The sequence below is a fragment of the Lupinus angustifolius genome, chromosome LG06 (genome assembly GCF_001865875.1).
Source record: "Lupinus angustifolius cultivar Tanjil chromosome LG06, LupAngTanjil_v1.0, whole genome shotgun sequence".
NCBI classification, from domain to species: domain Eukaryota; kingdom Viridiplantae; phylum Streptophyta; class Magnoliopsida; order Fabales; family Fabaceae; genus Lupinus; species Lupinus angustifolius.
In genome coordinates this window covers 10331706-10349738 of record NC_032014.1, presented here as the reverse complement: position 1 = coordinate 10349738, position 18033 = coordinate 10331706, and the positions used below count along the sequence as shown (strand labels likewise).

The following is an 18033-nucleotide window of genomic DNA, read 5'->3' as shown; positions in this document are numbered from 1 at the left end:
TTCTAACAAGCCATTATCAATAATTAAATCGTTGACTTTTTGTTTATCCTGAGATCTAACGAACCTTACACTATTAGACTGACATGTTGTTAGCAAAGATAAAAGTAGTTTGATTTATTGTAAGAAAAGTTGTAAAATTTAAGTTGTTTATATAATACTTCTCCCAACTTTATCTGTTAGAAAAGTAATAAAGCGTTGTACTATTCAATTTGACTTTAACTTGCCTTCCAGATTAGGATACCATATACACTATATATCATGCATCTTGTGTATGCCAATTTGCTTCTATATCTGTAGTTTCTTTCTTCACTCTTATTTTTCCTGCATATATAATATATACACATAGTGTTATTAGTTTGAGTCACTGAATATTAACATGTCCACATTAAAGAGCCTTAGCATTTCTAGTGAAGATGATAATGAACTTAGAAGAGGACCTTGGACTCATGAAGAGGATAATCTGCTTGTTCAATACATTGCTGATCATGATGAAGGGCGATGGAATTTGCTGGCTAAACGTTCAGGTAACTAAGAACAAGCCAAGATTATACCATTTGGTTGGTGATATATGATTGTGTAATTTTTTAATCAATTTTTTATGCTGATTCTGATTAGTTTCCTATCACTTTTCCGAGCCAGGTTTAAAGAGAACGGGAAAAAGTTGTAGATTAAGGTGGCTAAATTATCTAAAGCCAGATGTAAAGCGAGGAAATTTAACCATTGAAGAGCAGCTTCTTATTCTTGAACTCCACTCAAGGTGGGGAAACAGGTGCTTCTCTTATTACTTCAATTCTTGTTGATATACTAAAAGATGGAAATCTTAAGGTTTTATATTTAATATGTTCCCGGTTTTTCACAATTGTCTGTAATTATGTTCTATGCAACGTAACTGTAATCGTGATCACAACCTTGATTTAGAATCTATGCTAGCCAATTCAAAAATATTATTCTTACATTGAAGTTCTATTTCATGATTGTAGGTGGTCAAAAATTGCACAACATTTGCCTGGTAGGACAGATAATGAAATCAAGAACTTTTGGAGGACTAAAATTCAGAAACAAGCAAAATATTTGAAAATTGACATAAATAGCATAGAATTTCAAGACCTTATTAGACATTTATGGATACCAAAATTGCTTCAGAAAGCAAAAGAATCATTTTCTTCATCCATATCAATCCAAAACCAAACAATTCCTATGCCTCTTGATAATGATTCTCAATATTCAACCATACCAACACAAATCCCTTGTCAAGGACCTTGTATCAATGAACTATCAGGTCCTAATCATTTGGAACAACATGAGCAGAACTCTGATTCTGAGCACAACAATGGTTCATGCATCTCATTTTCTGAATCAGCAAATATCTCAAAAGTGCCTAATCTTTTGGGATACACAATCAATCAATTTCATGGTTTAGGTGCTAATGACTTTGGGCCTCTCACTTATGATGGGTATGATGTAAATAACTGTGCCTATGAGATGGACACCTTCAACATGGCAAGTACAAATAGTGATTGCCAAATGCTAGATAGCAATTGGGTAAACAAAGATTTTGCATGTAGAATGTTTGACCAGACATGGAGTATGGATGAATTATGGCAACATAGTCATTTACAAGAATAAGATTTCAGGGTTTGTTTTTGGAATAACCCAAAAACTATCTTTTATGATAATATCCTCCTCTTTGGGATACTAGCCTTTTCATTTCTATATAAATGACTTTGATAATTCTTACTTCTTCCAAAAATTTGAGATTATATCATCTTAATTAGGATTGTATACAATATGGATCAGACTAAACAGAAATCAATTGTAATAAATTAACTTTGTCTTTCTATCTCAAACTAATTAAGTAGTGCAAGATGTATTAATGTTAAATTTAAAAATTAACTTAATTTTTATTTAATATATATTTGCCAAATTCTTATTGGTAATATTAGGTTGAGTATAAGAGAATAATATAGAAGATCTAAATTCGATATCACTGATCAAACAGAAGGTATTTGATTTTGGAAAATTAATGACTTGGTTCTTTATTATTACACATATCAAATGTGATGCGTTTAGCATTATAAGCTTGTTTATGTGATTTTTGCTTTGCACATTCTCGATCAAGTTATCATACTTTTTGTTTTCTATATTTTATTACATTATGATTGAGCAATAAAAATTGAGAATAGCCATATAAGAATATCAACGTACAAGAGGACTACATATGAAAAATGCAAATAAAATCCTCCATATTATTTTGGTTATCAACAACTCGTTATCTAGTAACATTAATAATTTTTAGATTGTGTATTGAAAAATAAAAGTAGAAATAATAGGTTTTGGTGTGGAAAGAATCTGGCGTGGTTGTGTTTGTTGAAACTATGAAATGCAGAGAAGAAAAACAGAATGAAGAAAGTTAGAGAAAAGTGATATGTATGAGTGATTGAGAGATAGATGAGAATTAAGAGAAGTGAAGTTGTTTTTGTGTGTATTGAGTTATTTATACACATTACTATATTTAGACTAACTAACTATAATAGCTTTCTAACTATAGTAACTCTAACTAATCTTTGAATTAATAACTTTCTAATAGTGTTTGATTTTTCAACATTGGAAAGAACCTGAAAGTTCCATGATTCCGTAAAAAAGTGGGTGGCATAATTTATGCCGTGTATATTCATGAACAAGAATTACCTATCCCAAGAAATCTTGTCTCTATCAAATTAAATTACACCAACTAATATAATTTTGTTTTTTTCTTATTTAATTGAAAGACACGTTGTAATTGGTGCGAGACACCATTGAGAAGACAATCTGGGAACAGAGTATCTTAATTCGTATATGTATATATATGACTAAGAAGCTAAACGAACAACTTGAGTGATTTTTTCTTAATTCTTACAACGTAATAGTCAGACTTCTAGAACTATAGCTCTAAATGAAGGTAAAAGATCCTTTGCCTTTTTAGGGATATTTTTCATTAACTAAACTATATTCTCTTCCATAAGGAAAATAAAATCATATGCATATGCATGTTTAGTCAAGTTTTGTGTTCCATAAGGAAAATAAAATGCTGAATGGTGTGAATATTTTTTCGTAAATTTGGCACACAGCTCAACATTGATTCCCTTGGTATTTAAATCTGTGTTTTCTCAGGTCAAAGTAAACAAAAGATTTCTTGTTTTTGTAGTGTTATTCAATACTAGAAAAGCTGGAAAAAATTAACAAGTGGATCATATGTAATCTAACTTATTCATTAGAGATTGCTTTTCTCAAGTGAGTTTTGGGTGAAAATTTGATAATTTTTTCTTAATTAGATAATTCTGATTTTCACCTCTAGTGAGGAATTTTAATTGTAGCACACTAGATACATTCACTAATAGTTGATATGACATAAGTGACATGGATAATGGATTATCCATAGAGATAAGTCCTTAAAAAACCAAAGAAAATTTAAGATGTAATGACTGTTAAAATAGTTGAGTTTTTGTTAGTCAGTTAGTTAATTTGGTTAGGGAAGTTAGTGTTTTCTTCTCTTTATATAGATGATTCAATGTAACTTTGGAATTTAATTCAATTCAATAACATTTTTCTCATTCTTTCTTGTTCATCACGAATCTCTCTTATCAATGTCTGCTACCATTTTAACATGGTATCACAACTAATTATTTCTCTTTGATTGATTGCTTCCGCTTATCATTCTTCAATTCCAAGATTCAGCCTTATCACCCAATACATCCTTTATCACCTTGCACAAACCTTCAAACTTTTCCTTAAGTTCTTCCAGTTGCTTTTTTTCATCTCCAGTCTCTTCGAGCGGAAATAATGGCCTACTTCCAAATGAAAGTCCAAAGAATGTTCCACCATTTGCATCCATTGGCAATGCTACAATGTAGATTGATTGTGCTTCTGGAAAGATCGATTCTTTGCAATTGTAATTTGTTTCTGAATGGATGACACTAAAGATAATGATACAATATATCTCTCTCTGGCCAAGATATCTTCTCTAATGTTCTTTGGTTCTATGACTCGGAACAATAGTTATGTTGTTTTAATATGATCAAAACAATATGATGTTACTGCAAGAACTTGTTATATTTGTCAAGAATGGGAAGTCCAACAACTTGAAAAAGATAGGGAAGACCAAGAACAACATCAAGAAACAAGAATACCGTGCAACAGTGTGTGCCCAACCATGCACAGTGGCTGATCATCAAATTAAGGAAGCTATATTACATTCTTTCATCTGTTATCCCCAATTATTTCTCATTTCTTTATTGCTATAGTTTCTTTACCCCTCTCTCTCTCATTAAACACACAACATTATAGTGTGTAATTTTTTCTCATTGAAGCAACATATAAGGATCAAGATTAAGGTACATCTTTTTTCTCTCTTTCATCTGTTATGATTGGTTTGCTTCTGTCAAATAGATGGTTAAACATGGGATGAAATTGCTTCTGTCAAATAGATGGTTAAATATGGGATAAAATTGCTTCTGCCAAATGGTGGTTAAGCATCATTATTGCTTTACGTTTAGATTTCAAGACTGAGAGACGAAGATTCGCTCACCAGCAAGAGGAGGTATTAGAGTATATCATCGTATTCAACACAATTATTGCAAGCTTGGAATGCTTGATACATTCCAGGTTGCGGGGGAATGTTAAAATAGTTGAGCTTTTGTTAGTCGGTTAGTTAATTTGGTTAAGGAAGTTAGTGTTTTCTTCCCTTTATATAAATGATTCAATGTAACTTTGGAATTTAATTTAATTCAATAACATTTTTCTCATTCATTATTGTTCATCAATAATCTCTCTTATCAATGTCTACTATCATTTTAACAATGACATATCTATCATTTTAATTGTAATAAAATAACATCTTTATCGTTCAAAATACAAATAAATTGAAATATTTGTCTTTACATTAATGGAGAGGATTCATATTCAAGTGAGATGACATTTCATTCAACATGTCAAAACTAAATGTAGGGAAGTTAATATTGGGCACAAAATCAACATAAAACAATTTGCAATGGACAGCACACAAACCCTCCTTTCTTTAGAGAATAGCAAAACAAAACCAACCTTTTTATAAGTAATGTTATATTTTGGTGACAAATCGGTGTAAAGATCTTCTTAAGCACGAGATATTGAGAAAAATAACACACTCACATTAATGCTCTATTTGGTTGAGGAAAAAAAAGTAAGAAGAGAGAAATAGGTGAGAAAAAGAGTGAAAAGAGAGAATAAGAAGAGAAAAATGTGAGAAAGAAAGTATAATTTTGTATTGTTTGAGTGTATATAAAAAGAAGATAAATGAGTGATTAAACCCCCCGAATAGAGATCACATGTCTCACTTTAGTGTCTTATTTGTGTATCAATCTAGTTAAAAAGTAACACCTAAGTAAAAATAAAAATCATTAAAATAGAAAATAATTATTTCATATTACTTGTTGTAATGTGATTAACTTAGAACATGAAATAATTTTTTTTTTGGAACAGGTTATCCTTGTCCAAATTCCCCTACTCTTCTTCCCTCACGTTCTCTTCACATGTGTGAAGAAAAAATTTAGTGAACCCCATTTGATTTTTTACTCTCTCTTCTCAAACTCTCTCCTCAACCAAATGAGAGAAAGAAAATCTTTCTCTTCAATTTCTCTTCTCTCATTCTCCTTCTCATATCTTTCTCCTATTCCAAAGGAAGGCTAAGTTAACATGTGTTAATTCAAGTGAGACTTGAATATGTTTTATTTCTCATAAAGTATGTTATTCAATATATCGTAATTCGTTGAAAAATAGTTAATTATTAAACTTTTATTTAAATAAAAAATTTCAATCAATTACAAGTGGTAGCATATAAAATGACATATTGAATAATACATATGTCATCCCAAGTAACACGTCTCAACTTTGTATGATTATAGTAGTTTTCGGGTGATTTATTAGTATGACATATAAATAACAATGAGGTAGGTCGTGGTCGAGTTTATGCTTACCAACCCCGAACCCGAATTAAGCGAGGTTGAAAAGGTAATCTGAACCCGGTGGAACTCACATGAAACATGCATTTATATATATATGTCAAATTTATTATATATATTAATCAAGTTCGGAACGTGTTCGTGTATCAATTATACCAAACCCAAAAGTTTAACTCAAGTAAAACTTGAACCTAAACTCAATCACATCGAATTTTTCTCGCTAAATTCAAGTTAGTTCGAGTGGGTACCCATAAACTCAGTTTTTATTCTCATCCCTAGGATCATAAATATATATATATTTAGACCAACCTATTGCCATCCCTAAGATCATAAAAATGTACTGACACCCCTGAGTTTTAGTGAAATTATACAAACCATCCCTCATTTTTCTACACATACACAAACCTCCTCTAGTTTTTTATACTTTCATGACACTGATCACCCTGCATAAGAAATAAGTGTAATCTTTTAAACAAAAAATGTGATAAATGCAATTAAGTTAAACAAAATATGATATACTGCGTAGACAAGTCTAAATAATATACAAATCAATGTATCTTTATTATTTTTGGTTACAAAATGCATCAACAATTCTAAAAAAATATTGTTTAAATCGCTCTTATAATATAGTGTAACGAACCAAAAATAATAAAGAAATATTGACTCATATATTACTTGGACTTGTCTCCATAATATATATGTTTTGTTTAACTTAATTGCATTTATCATATTTTTTGTTTAAAATATTACATTTATTTCTTATACAGAGGTGATTAGTGTAATGAAAGTATAAAAATTAGGAGAGGTTTGTACATGTATTAAAAAGTGAGGGATAGTTTGTTTAATTTTACTAAAACTCAAAATAGTTTGTTTAATTTCACTAAAACTTAGAGTACTCATTTAAATATTCTATAACAAAAGTTTGCCAAAAACTTTTGGTCCACTTTTGGCGGATTTTCCCCCATTCCTTCATCGCATAGGTCCGAGCCACACCATTAGCCTCAACCTAATTGGGATTGAGGGGGCCCAAATACAACCAATCTGGGCCGTTCATTCAATCATTATAAGAGAGGTTCTATTACGAACCCTAGGGTTTTCCGTGCAAGTACTCTTACTCTTGGCAGCAGATACCTCCGGTGCTTGCATCACAAAAAAGAAAATTGAGGTATGCATTTGAGACCCTTATAGCTTTAGACTCTGTTCTTCAATTCAATTTTCGGAATCGATGTAAAATGATAGAAAAGTTCTCATTTTTAAATTTGTTAGTTTTTATTGGTAACCTATAATTTGTGCGCATAAGTTTCAGAATAATTAGTATTTTGAAGGTTTTTGCTTTGCAATGCTATACGAGGTTTACCTTGTTATGTTTTAGCTTTATGTTGAATTGAAGAGTCCTCAATTATAATTTTATTCAGACTGAATGTTTGATTTTTTAAAGCCAACACTCACAAATTTTTGGTCTTATAAATTTTGCTCTTTCTATAGTTGTGAAGATGTACACTTCAAGGAAGAAAATCCACAAAGATAAGGATGCTGAGCCAACTGAGTTTGAAGAGTCAGTTGGGCAGGTTTATTTTCCACTATTGAAATATTGTTTCAATTTTTGCTGCTAATGAGTTTTGATTCCATTATCTAAACATTGTTGCTGAACTTTTGTTGTTTCAGGCATTGTTTGATCTGGAAAACACTAACTCTGAACTTAAGAGTGAACTGAAGGATCTATACATTAATTCAGCTGTGTAAGGATGTGTATTACACTGTTACATGCTTTTGTGTGGGAACCTTCATTAGTCTTCTGTCTGTCTAATGACTTGTTTTTCCTGATGTGCAGACAAGTTGATGTTTCCGGGAACCGCAAGGCTGTGGTTATCCACGTTCCTTACAGATTAAGGAAAGGTTTCCGAAAGATTCATGTCAGGCTTGTCAGGGAGCTTGAGAAGAAATTTAGCGGAAAGGTAAGCCAAGTCTAGTATATCTCTGTGATACTTAGATGGCAATTATTTTTAGTATCTTTGACATCCAGTATTACTATTCTCTCATGTCATCTATCACTGACACTTTATACTTTGTTGATGGGCCTTGCCTTGGCTATTCTGATTTAATTATTTCCTTGAAGGCTGATATCTATAGCTTGAGAATTTTAATATTACGTGTACTAAAGTTTTTTGGTGTAATATTTTGTTAATTTAATATAACACTAAGTTTTGGGCATATGAGATTGATTCATCCTCCTGGAGAGTTGGGAATGCCATTTATTTATGAAGTGTTAGCATCATAGTGTTAAGTAGTCCTGTGCCCTGAGAGTTTTTTGTGTCACTTTTTTGGGTAGCCCCTGTGAACTATTTGCTCCTGTTTCAGATTGCTTGTTGAACACTATTTTGCATAGTTTTATTCTATGTTGAGGAGTTTTAATCTTAAACTTGTAGGATGTAATTGTGATTGCCACCCGGAGGATTGTGAGGCCACCAAAGAAGGGTTCTTCCGTTCAGCGTCCCCGCAGTCGTACACTCACTGCTGTTCATGAGGCAATTTTGGAGGACGTTGTGTTGCCTGCCGAGATTGTTGGGAAGCGTGTGAGGTATAGAGTTGACGGATCCAAGATCACGAAGGTATAGCTATTGTTGCAGTTAACTTTTGAAATTACCATTTGTCTTTACTTCCCAATAAAATGTCATTAGACATGTTTGTGGACATGCATCATGCATGTACTTATGATGCTGGGTTGCTATACCCAACTGAGTAATACCTGTATTTATTCGGTACATACCAATATGGAAAATACTATCTGATGAGTTGGTACTCAATACCACTCAAATACAAGTCATCAAATTATGTAAAACACCAACTTTTAATTCTATTGTACTTGCACCCAGTTTCTAGAAACTCTCATGTCCCATTCCGATGCCTGTACTGGCACAGTGCCACTGGTACTTGTACTGTATCAATGTAATATACATTGGAAAATGAATTCATATTGAAAAATGCATCTGGAATTTGATTACCTATGCAATTTTGCAACATAATTTTCTCATGGTGTAGTAAGATTTCATTCGCTCAATTGTGTCTTTGTCCTCTGGATAGGTTTTCCTGGACCCAAAGGAGAGGAACAACACTGAGTACAAGTTGGAGACTTTTTCCGCAGTGTACAGGAAGCTGTCGGGCAAAGACGTTGTGTTTGAGTATCCAATCACAGAGGCTTAGGTTCATTTCATTTGTCGGTTTGAATTTGCTGAACAATTGCTTATGGATATGTTGTATGCTGGTTGCAATTTTGTTTGACTAATTGCCTTCCATGCTGTACTTCATTTTCTGATTTTTGAAACTACTATGCTCTGGTTGTCTATGTAGGATTTGATTTTTACTTATAATATTTAAGCTTTATTTATCTTCAGTTTTTAATCCTTTCTTGGTTCTGTAGCAAATTTAGGGCAAATTAAAAATGGAATGAAAAAATATGTAACCATTTATAACATTATTGATTCTATCAATCTAAGCAATCTATTCGACAATCGAATCCGTGAGCTATCTAAAAAGTTCTTAAATTCCTAAATTTCTGTTTGCATTACTAAGTGCTGCTGTGTTAGTAAATGCAGATTGTAGCTTGAGAAAAATATACAGAGCAAAATTGTCAAGGAAAATCTTTAGAAGGGTATTGAAGTTTAGATAGATTTTAACACACTAAATGCTCAAGTAAACATTTTTTCATTTTGGTGAACATAATCTCGTTATAGATAAGTACATCTCATTATAGACAGGCATTTCTCCGTTATAATTAGAGCATATTATTAAGAAAAATCCTTCACAAGTTCTAACTGAATCCAGGTGAAATTTTTTTGGCCGTGTAGAATTTACTGGAATGTGAACTCTTTTGTTGGGTAGCATATTCAAATTTAAACCATGCTTTCTATAAAATGGATTTTAAAATTTCTGATCCTTTTTATGAAATTCTTATTTCTTACATCTTTTTAGAAAACCTCATAGGACCTTTATGATCAATAAATGAATTGGATAGTATTGTTTTTTGAGTGTATTATTAATGTAAATATTTATATACAATTAATATATTATTCATCATTTATTTGTATTAATTTTTTTTAAGTTAATAAAAATTAAACATGAATGATAGATGATGCACTCACAGTAAACATTATTAGAGCATACATTTTTTCCTCTGTTTTTTCTGTTCCAACAGATGTTATGTTTCTAAGCTGAGAGTTAGAAATTAGATCCCACAGTATGGTCCTAGAGTTTCTTTGCCTCCGGGACAAAGAAAGTGTTAAGTCACACAGATCAACTAAGGAACCCAAAGCAAAGCCATTTTGATATGTGATGAATGTCAACTTAAAAATTATTTAAAGAATATAGTTAATATTACCACAGAAACACTATCTATAAGTATCTACCTCAAATTGTTTTCCCCCTTCTCATTTGTATTAATTTGATTATAGGCAATAGACAACCTGAATAATTTGAAGAATACCATGTCTCCTTAAAACATGAAGTGACAGTCTTCAGTATCAGTCTTCCTTAGCGGCAATGTCTTATGGATTGATTCACATTGTTTTCTCACAATCTCACTGGTTATAGAACTACTGAACTAGAAGTAGAAGCTCCTTTCCTGCACATTTACCTCAAACAGATTAAGATGAAGCAAACACCATTGGTTACCAAAACAAGCATAGGTAAAAAAAATCTGAAGAACCATAACTTACCTTATGACAAAATAACAGCACCTAGATATACAGCTCCACAAAGAAACACAAATGATATTAAACCCCTGCAAGTAGAACTAGGAATTAGACAACAAAAAAACAATACAATGTGAAGAGACGTAGTCCTTTAGCAGAAACAACTAATGGGGCATTTGTGAGTTGAGATTTGGAGGGAAAATAATAAAAAGGGAAGACTTTAGAGTTATCTCAGAATTGTATTTCATGACTCATAAGCCTTCAATTTCCTTTCCCTCATCTCCAAAACTTAACTCGAAATTGAACTTATCGTAAATAGTAATAACACACCAAATAACACCCCATCCAGCACCAGTACAAGGACAGGGACACACTTCTGCAAATTTTTCTGCATCACTGGAATTTACTCTACGGGAGATCAAATCATCATAAATATCTGTATTGCCATGTTAAACAAAATTTCATTAATTCATCATTTCATATAAGATAGAATGCAATACCAAATCAATATGATTCCATATTTCCAAGGGCATACCATATACTGAAAACAAGCTGTTCATTACACCTGCATATGGATTAAAACAAGTCAATGATATATTTTATATATGAAAATTGTAAAGTTCAGCTCTTTGCACCAACTAGGCTATAATATATTAATATCAAGGGCGATGGAGTGAGTATTTTAACCAGAGAATGTTCAATGAAAGCTGCATTAAGTATTTACCTATGAACAATATAATGTACCGCAGTATTCGAACTTTGGTTGTTTCTTGCAGAACCCATATTATACCAAGGAAAATGATAAATCCTGAAACCTCAACATTCAAATATATAAAATGTTGAGAAACTGAAACATGGTGCATTACGTTTATGCCAAACTTCTACGAAACAATTTAAGTAAGAAAACACATACCAATACAAAGTCCTCGAAGAGTCCACTGCATGAAGATCAATGATAAAGATTCAGTATCTCATAATGTAATTGAGACATGACATATTGGATTAATATAATCTCAGAAAATGTGAAAGCAGTTCCAGACACACTGATACAAGATGGGTAGCATACAAGTTATCAACATGTTTGAATCTTCATGGTAACACATGCTTGAACCTTAATGTTCTATTGAGTCAATAGAATCAGTAGCATAATTTTAAAAGTCAAGTCTTTCTGGTAAAATAAATTGCAGTGTTTACCACTTACATTTTTCGCTACGAACAGGACAGTGAGTAGAGCGGCGATAAAACAACCGGCAGCTATTCTAGCAGTAAGTAGCTTTGTTGATGCAAGTATCAAGACCATGCCCCAGAAAGCTGAGCCAAGATCTGGATTGTCATCAGATGAATAGAACAAATAAGATCAATACATCAAAAAAATTACAGGAAATAATATCGCCTACATCAAAAAAATTACAGGAAATAATATCGCCGATGGTAGTATTCGATGAAGGTTGTAAGCCGTAAATATGAATTCAGTGCTTTATATTAGATGACTGGCATTAACAGAAACAGAACATCATATCATTTCACAATACATTTAACAGTTTTGAAAGCTATGGCATGTCCATTTGTTCATATTAGCTACAGATGCATTTAACATGACAAGAAAAGTAAAATTTCAAATCAAGAATAGTAGACAATACATCCAGCTGGCAAGATTAACCAGTATATGCCTCCGCGTGTTTGAGTCGTTCCACCTTCATCGGCATGAACCTGGATTCCTTCTACCTGTAATTAAACATGTATGAGAATCATAGCTAAATTAAGTACAAAACTTATTATATCAGCTTCGAGCCTTCAAGCCAGCCCCATCTAATAACTAAAAGTACAAATTGTTTCAATCTTATTGAACAACCAAACAAACTGATTGCTCTATCCTCACTCACTCTCAAACTCAATGCACTAAGCCACTAACTAACTTAGGTTCAGTATATGAGACTGACTTAGCTGAGGAACTAACCAAAGAATACATCGAGTACACTGATATAAGGCGTCTTAGATTGACTTTTAAAAAAAACATGTTTCTGTGAATATACATGCGCATGAGATCCATAAGTAAATTAACTACAATGGTTCTACCAGTATATCTTTCTCAGACAAAAAAATGTTTTGCATTTCTATTCTCAAAATATCATTAAGGAGAAGGAATTGCTCAGTTGTGAGTCTATATAAAGTACTTACAAAATAATGGAAGGCGCATTCTTGTTAAACATCAGATAAGGAAAACACTAAGTATTGCTAAATGCTTAAAAGTTAAAAATGGGCGGTTAGAACACAAGGCTCCCACCTAGTGGGACCTAGGAAGGATAGGTATACGCAACCGTACCTCACAAGCAAAAAAGTTATTACCAGGATTTGAACTCGTGCTAGATACTTAAAAGTTAACAAAGTGACTTGCCAAAAAGAGACTTTTAGTCAAAAAAATAACATTAATCTATCAGAGAGATAAAAGGATAAGAAAGGAAGAGAGCAGTTTCTTACATGACCGCATGTAAGTTTACAAGCAATGGCATGGCTTGCCTCGTGAATAAAAACGGTAACAAGCTTAAATGGTCTTAGTAGCACTGTTCTCCATAGCTGCAACATAGAATGAAGGAATTACTGAAAAGATCCACAAGGAAATCATGTGTATCATAGCAGAGTCCACATATATGATAATACTAATCAAAAGTTGTGTTATGAGCCTCACATTCAATGAATAAAGAACTAAAGAATCTTAATTTGGTATTTAAGACATGAGGTTTCTCACCTAACTAGTATTTTGGGTTAGGTTACTCATTTCTATAGAGCAGTGGACATTAACACACAAATTTAAGATCAATGTGTAACTCTAGTAGTGTAAAGCTCACTTGATTCTTAGCCTTTGTTTCCACCCCTTGCTCATTTATTTTCATTGGCATCCCAAGCTTAAGTAGTTACAAAGAATAAGAATGAGATAGAGAGAAATAAAACAGCTAAGAATATTTCCTGATACATATATATTGAGGGTCAGTGGAATATCATAATACATTAGAATCTCCTTGTGGTGTCATCAATATCTCAAAGAGAACGACTTAGTTAACAAATCAACTATGCATCAACATTATTTCAATATCCAAAAACAATAAGAATGGATCTGCAGCATTTGGAGCCTCTTTCTTAACAACACCAATTTACCCAGTTACATAAAGCCCATTGCAGTACTTCATCTACAAATCATATTGTCATGAAAAATCTCACTCGGATGAGGTAAAGTTTCCATCTTGGCTCTTATAAAGAACTGGGGTTATTTCATGGTTGATGGATCCAATGCAAAAAATAAATAACATTGAAAAAAAATATGGAATGATAAATAGCAGAGAGAGACATACCGCAAGTATAACAACAGTGCAGACAGCAACAGTGACCAGAAAAACAACCTGCTCATGGTTGCAGCAGTTTCTGAGTTCCCAGTTTGGTTTCATTTAGCTTAAACGAATTGAAATGTGATTCTTTGTGTAGGATCTGTAAAATGATGACAATGCAAAACAGTGATGATTGGTTTGTCTTTGTTAACTGATTCTGATGGAAATGGAAGTAATTTGTAACTGCATTAGTTTTAAATATGAAACAGTGAGATATGACAGAAGAAAACGACAGTCTCAACAACCAAAGACTTTTTTGTTTTCCTTGTCTTTTCATTTTTTTGTTTTGTTACTATATATTCTAAGTCAATTACACGATGATCACCCTTAGGAGGGATAAAAAGTTATCCACGTCAATCTATTAAAGTGAATATGATGTCCAAAAGTTATCCATTCGGTGTTTTTGTCCGATTAAAAAATTTAATTTAAATAAAAAATATATTATAATAATATAAATTAATATTTTCACATTATTCTATGTAATTTTATTGGTTAGATACATGATGACAGAAATATCTTGAAACAGATTATCCATGCCCAATACTAATGGGAGTAATTTTTCTTAACAACCAAATAAGAAATTATTTTCTATATTTTGTGTTTTTTATTTGTGTTCTTAAATAAGAATAAATTTTGGTTGTTCTTGGTCAATGAAAAGTGAAGAGGGAGATGTTATAAAAAAGATGTAAATATTATAAGACATAAATAAAAATAAAAATAAAAATGTTGTTTGTCATTATAAGAAAAATATATATATTATTTTTATTTTATGTGGAGTTATAATAAATTATAAAATAATATATGAGACCAAAATAAAAATGAAAAATTGTAAATGTTCTCGAATGCAATTGTGTAATAGTACTTCACTTTCATGGATGTATTTAATCTAGTCACTCTTTGAGTAACAAGTTGATTATGCATGTATTTTAGTGTTTGTTATTAAGTTGGCTCATAAAACTAAAAAAGTTAATTATTTTTTTTGATGTCTTTGAACCACCTTTTCATATTTTTCACTTCCTTTAAAAAGGTGTTAACTTTGCAAATTGACACTTGGCAATTAATTCCATTCACACAAGAATTCTCCATCTCATTATCATGATGGTCATTACTTTCCGACAACTAGAATTGGATTGAAGATCTATCCAAACTCAATATCCGATCATATAAAAATTGTTGATCACTCAAACTCCATCCCAATTTTGGGAAATGGCAATAATGACAAAACAAGGTTGAATCATCATTTATAAGAGTGAAAAATCTTCTTTCACACTAAAGTAAATGTCATGCCACCAACATTTCATAGGTTTACAAGGTTGTCCACATATAGAGGTAATTCAACTGCACTACATTATTAGACTGGTAGGTTAAAATGGAGAAAATGAGATTATCTTTAGTATTAGACTCTCCAATTAATACCGGAGTGTGAGTGAAGAGATAAATGCATAAAATTTTAATTTATTTAATTCAAAAATAACAAAAAAATATGGACTCTTAAATTTATAGCTTAATGGTAGCAACTCGGTTGTATAATGATTATTTAGTTATAAGGTCACATGTTCAAGTTGTAGAAAGCTCCCATTTGAGAAGAATAAAATATTGTAGAAATATTTAAACTTAATAAGCAACACCTCAATATATTCATGAATCTGAGAGGTTGTATATGAGAATTAGCATGTTACATTTATTAATATTGATTTGAGCATGAGAGTTCTATTAGGTATCCCCAAAACATTCCAAAGCCCATAAGCTTCCGCTTTAACATACAGACCAGATTCCAATATCTCTCTTACAACACGGAACAACAAATTAATGAGGTTGAAGAAGTTTAATAATATCACTAAATTTGTTTAGAGGTAATTCAAGCAGTAATGGTCAGAAAAACCAAAATTGAGTTCAACTATTAAAAGACTTATGTAATTTCATAGATTCTAACTGAGTAACTATGAACAAAGCATTTGTCGAGAAAAGTAATTATAGTGTCTTTAGCATAAGTAGAGATAAATAACACGGTTTGTGTGATTTTATCTGCCAAATAATGCAATTAGTAAAAAATTAAAAATATAATATAGTAGGCTAATATATATATATATATATATATATATATATATATATATATGTAATAGGTTAACTTGACTTAAGATGTCACAATATATTAAACAAAATGATGTTATTAACGTTTGAAATCACTCTCATTAGTTGGCGTGTGCATAGTTAGTAAGAAAATAATCAACGCGTGTTAGTACAAACAAAAGAAGTTTGAATATCTTAAGTAGAATGTCATAAATTTGATCCTTGTATTAATTTAGTTGAAGAGAAAAAAAATGTCATGAGAGGTCACTACTTCACTATCTAATTAGAAAAACTAATCTCTTACGTATTAAATGAGAGTATACCCCTGAACAAATTTGGATTATATTTTATGGAACAATATTATTAGACTTTACTTGTTTAGTAAAAAAAAAAAAAAACTACATTGATTTAAAATCATTCAAATTGTTGAAATACTCGTTAAAAAAAGCTTTATTTCCAACCCAACACTCTTAGATCACCTAAACCATGTATGTTCCTAGTGGTGCATCTACTTTTCAGCTTCCTAGAACTAAACATGAATTTTGTGTGTAGAGTTTTATTTTAAGCATAATGACTTCCAAAGATTCTTATTACTCAACCATTGCCATCGCTAATGGACAAATATTAGAAAAATATTTTAGTTCTGTAGCAAGGTGTGGTGGTGTGACAGATTTAATAGTGCCTTACAAGTTTTGATTATTTTAGACCAAAATTTGCCTTCATATTGAAGTTTCATTAGTTTTTAGGTTACTTGGTGTCGGAGGGAAAGCTAGTAAAAATCAAGAAATGTTTTTACATATCAACAATGTTCCATTTAAATTCAAAACTTATGACCTATATAAATCAATTCCTTAACAACTATTCCAACATTTTTGTGGTACTACCAAATGTATATTCACTATATGAATAAAGAGTTAATCTATTTTGAAGTGTGTGGTTGTTTCTTCCGATAAATGTTGTTCATATGAATTAAAATTTAATATCATAGTCATTCTGGGTCTCAAATTAGGTCTTATATCACTAATCAACATCTTGTTGGTAACCAAACCAACATTTATTATCATTTATGTTGGACTTAGATAAAATGTATAAGTTTGTTATTAAAATTTAAAGTATAAGAAAGTAAGAGTATGTTTATAAAATGTATTTTGTTTAAAATGTTAATTTGATGGAGGAAGAATTAGAAAATATTAGGAAAATACACCTGAAATATATGATGTGAGGCGTGTTAGAGATATTGTCCTTAAGAATTTATTCAGACTATTAGATTCAAAACAACCCATTTGATAAACATATATAACTTTCTGAAATGTATTGTGTTTTTAAAAAAAGATATTGCATCCTTTCTTTCACACTAGCTCATTATATAGCAACCTTTAGCAAAGACACATGAAAGTGGACATGTCAATTAAAAAGTGAAACATTGATTCTTTGACAAGTGATTAAATATAGGATTTGTCAATTTAAATCGTGGTAACTAAGATCGTGCATAAATAAAACGTCCATTAGCCTATCACAGCTCACATGCTTATTTTTTAAAAGATAAATTATATCAAATAAGCAAATTACTCAGGTATTAATATAACTACTTACTGGAATGTATCAATTATCTCTGCCAATTATCTTTAATTTAATTATAATTCCAACTTATATCTCATTATCCCTCTAAATTAACTTTTCTTATTTTTTTTCAAATATTGTCTTATTTAACTTTTATTTATAAAATATTAATTTCTTGAAGAAAAAATGTGAGTTAATAAACACCACAACATGCTTATAAACACTAGTGTATGTAATGTAAACGTACTACATAAAATTCGTGTATTAGCCTATTAGGCATAGTCTATCAATTAACAATGTAATATATGGATAATAAGATTGTATTTTAATCTTGATTATTCATATTATCAGATAAATATT

At 31.1% G+C, this 18033-nt stretch overlaps 3 protein-coding genes across 5 annotated transcripts; 2 read left to right on the top strand and 1 right to left on the bottom strand.

Moving 5' to 3' along the window:
* LOC109349763 (transcription factor MYB24-like) lies at positions 240 to 1797 on the top strand. Of its 2 annotated transcripts, none has more exons than XM_019590711.1 (3): positions 240 to 524; positions 640 to 757; positions 981 to 1797. In XM_019590711.1, the coding sequence occupies exons 1-3, from the start codon at positions 377 to 379 to the stop codon at positions 1624 to 1626; spliced, it is 912 nt and encodes a 303-aa protein (XP_019446256.1). In that variant the 5' UTR covers positions 240 to 376; the 3' UTR covers positions 1627 to 1797. The 2 variants fall into 2 exon arrangements, with proteins under 2 accessions (XP_019446256.1, XP_019446255.1); XM_019590710.1 differs by having other exon boundaries at positions 640 to 769; positions 981 to 1793.
* On the top strand, positions 7011 to 9366 carry LOC109349761 (40S ribosomal protein S7-like). Of its 2 annotated transcripts, XM_019590707.1 has the most exons (6): positions 7011 to 7140; positions 7461 to 7543; positions 7641 to 7714; positions 7807 to 7930; positions 8402 to 8584; positions 9057 to 9366. In XM_019590707.1, the coding sequence occupies exons 2-6, from the start codon at positions 7469 to 7471 to the stop codon at positions 9174 to 9176; spliced, it is 576 nt and encodes a 191-aa protein (XP_019446252.1). In that variant the 5' UTR covers positions 7011 to 7140; positions 7461 to 7468; the 3' UTR covers positions 9177 to 9366. The 2 variants fall into 2 exon arrangements, with proteins under 2 accessions (XP_019446252.1, XP_019446254.1); XM_019590709.1 differs by lacking the exon at positions 7011 to 7140 and having other exon boundaries at positions 7441 to 7543.
* Positions 10397 to 14283, bottom strand: LOC109350856. Its single transcript, XM_019592166.1, has 10 exons — positions 14011 to 14283; positions 13142 to 13237; positions 12304 to 12388; positions 11865 to 11986; positions 11577 to 11601; positions 11388 to 11471; positions 11199 to 11228; positions 10994 to 11099; positions 10688 to 10752; positions 10397 to 10593 (listed from the first exon to the last, which is right to left on the bottom strand). The coding sequence occupies exons 1-9, from the start codon at positions 14101 to 14103 to the stop codon at positions 10689 to 10691; spliced, it is 705 nt and encodes a 234-aa protein (XP_019447711.1). The 5' UTR covers positions 14104 to 14283; the 3' UTR covers positions 10397 to 10593; position 10688.

What these genes read in the sequence shown, in the direction of transcription:
- LOC109349763 (XM_019590710.1), top strand. Translation starts at nt 377, where the DNA reads ATGTCCACATTAAAGAGCCTTAGCATTTCTAGTGAAGATGATAATGAA. An exon ending in TTTGCTGGCTAAACGTTCAG is followed by an intron (nt 525 to 639) that starts GTAACTAAGAAC and finishes TTTCCGAGCCAG; the next exon opens with GTTTAAAGAGAACGGGAAAA. An exon ending in CACTCAAGGTGGGGAAACAG is followed by an intron (nt 770 to 980) that starts GTGCTTCTCTTA and finishes TCATGATTGTAG; the next exon opens with GTGGTCAAAAATTGCACAAC.
- LOC109350856 (XM_019592166.1), bottom strand. Translation starts at nt 14,103, where the DNA reads ATGAAACCAAACTGGGAACTCAGAAACTGCTGCAACCATGAGCAGGTT. An exon ending in GTTAATCTTGCCAGCTGGAT is followed by an intron (nt 11,987 to 12,303) that starts GTATTGTCTACT and finishes ATGACAATCCAG; the next exon opens with ATCTTGGCTCAGCTTTCTGG. An exon ending in GTACATTATATTGTTCATAG is followed by an intron (nt 11,229 to 11,387) that starts GTAAATACTTAA and finishes ATCCATATGCAG; the next exon opens with GTGTAATGAACAGCTTGTTT.
- LOC109349761 (XM_019590707.1), top strand. Translation starts at nt 7,469, where the DNA reads ATGTACACTTCAAGGAAGAAAATCCACAAAGATAAGGATGCTGAGCCA. An exon ending in CTATACATTAATTCAGCTGT is followed by an intron (nt 7,715 to 7,806) that starts GTAAGGATGTGT and finishes CCTGATGTGCAG; the next exon opens with ACAAGTTGATGTTTCCGGGA. An exon ending in ACGGATCCAAGATCACGAAG is followed by an intron (nt 8,585 to 9,056) that starts GTATAGCTATTG and finishes TCCTCTGGATAG; the next exon opens with GTTTTCCTGGACCCAAAGGA.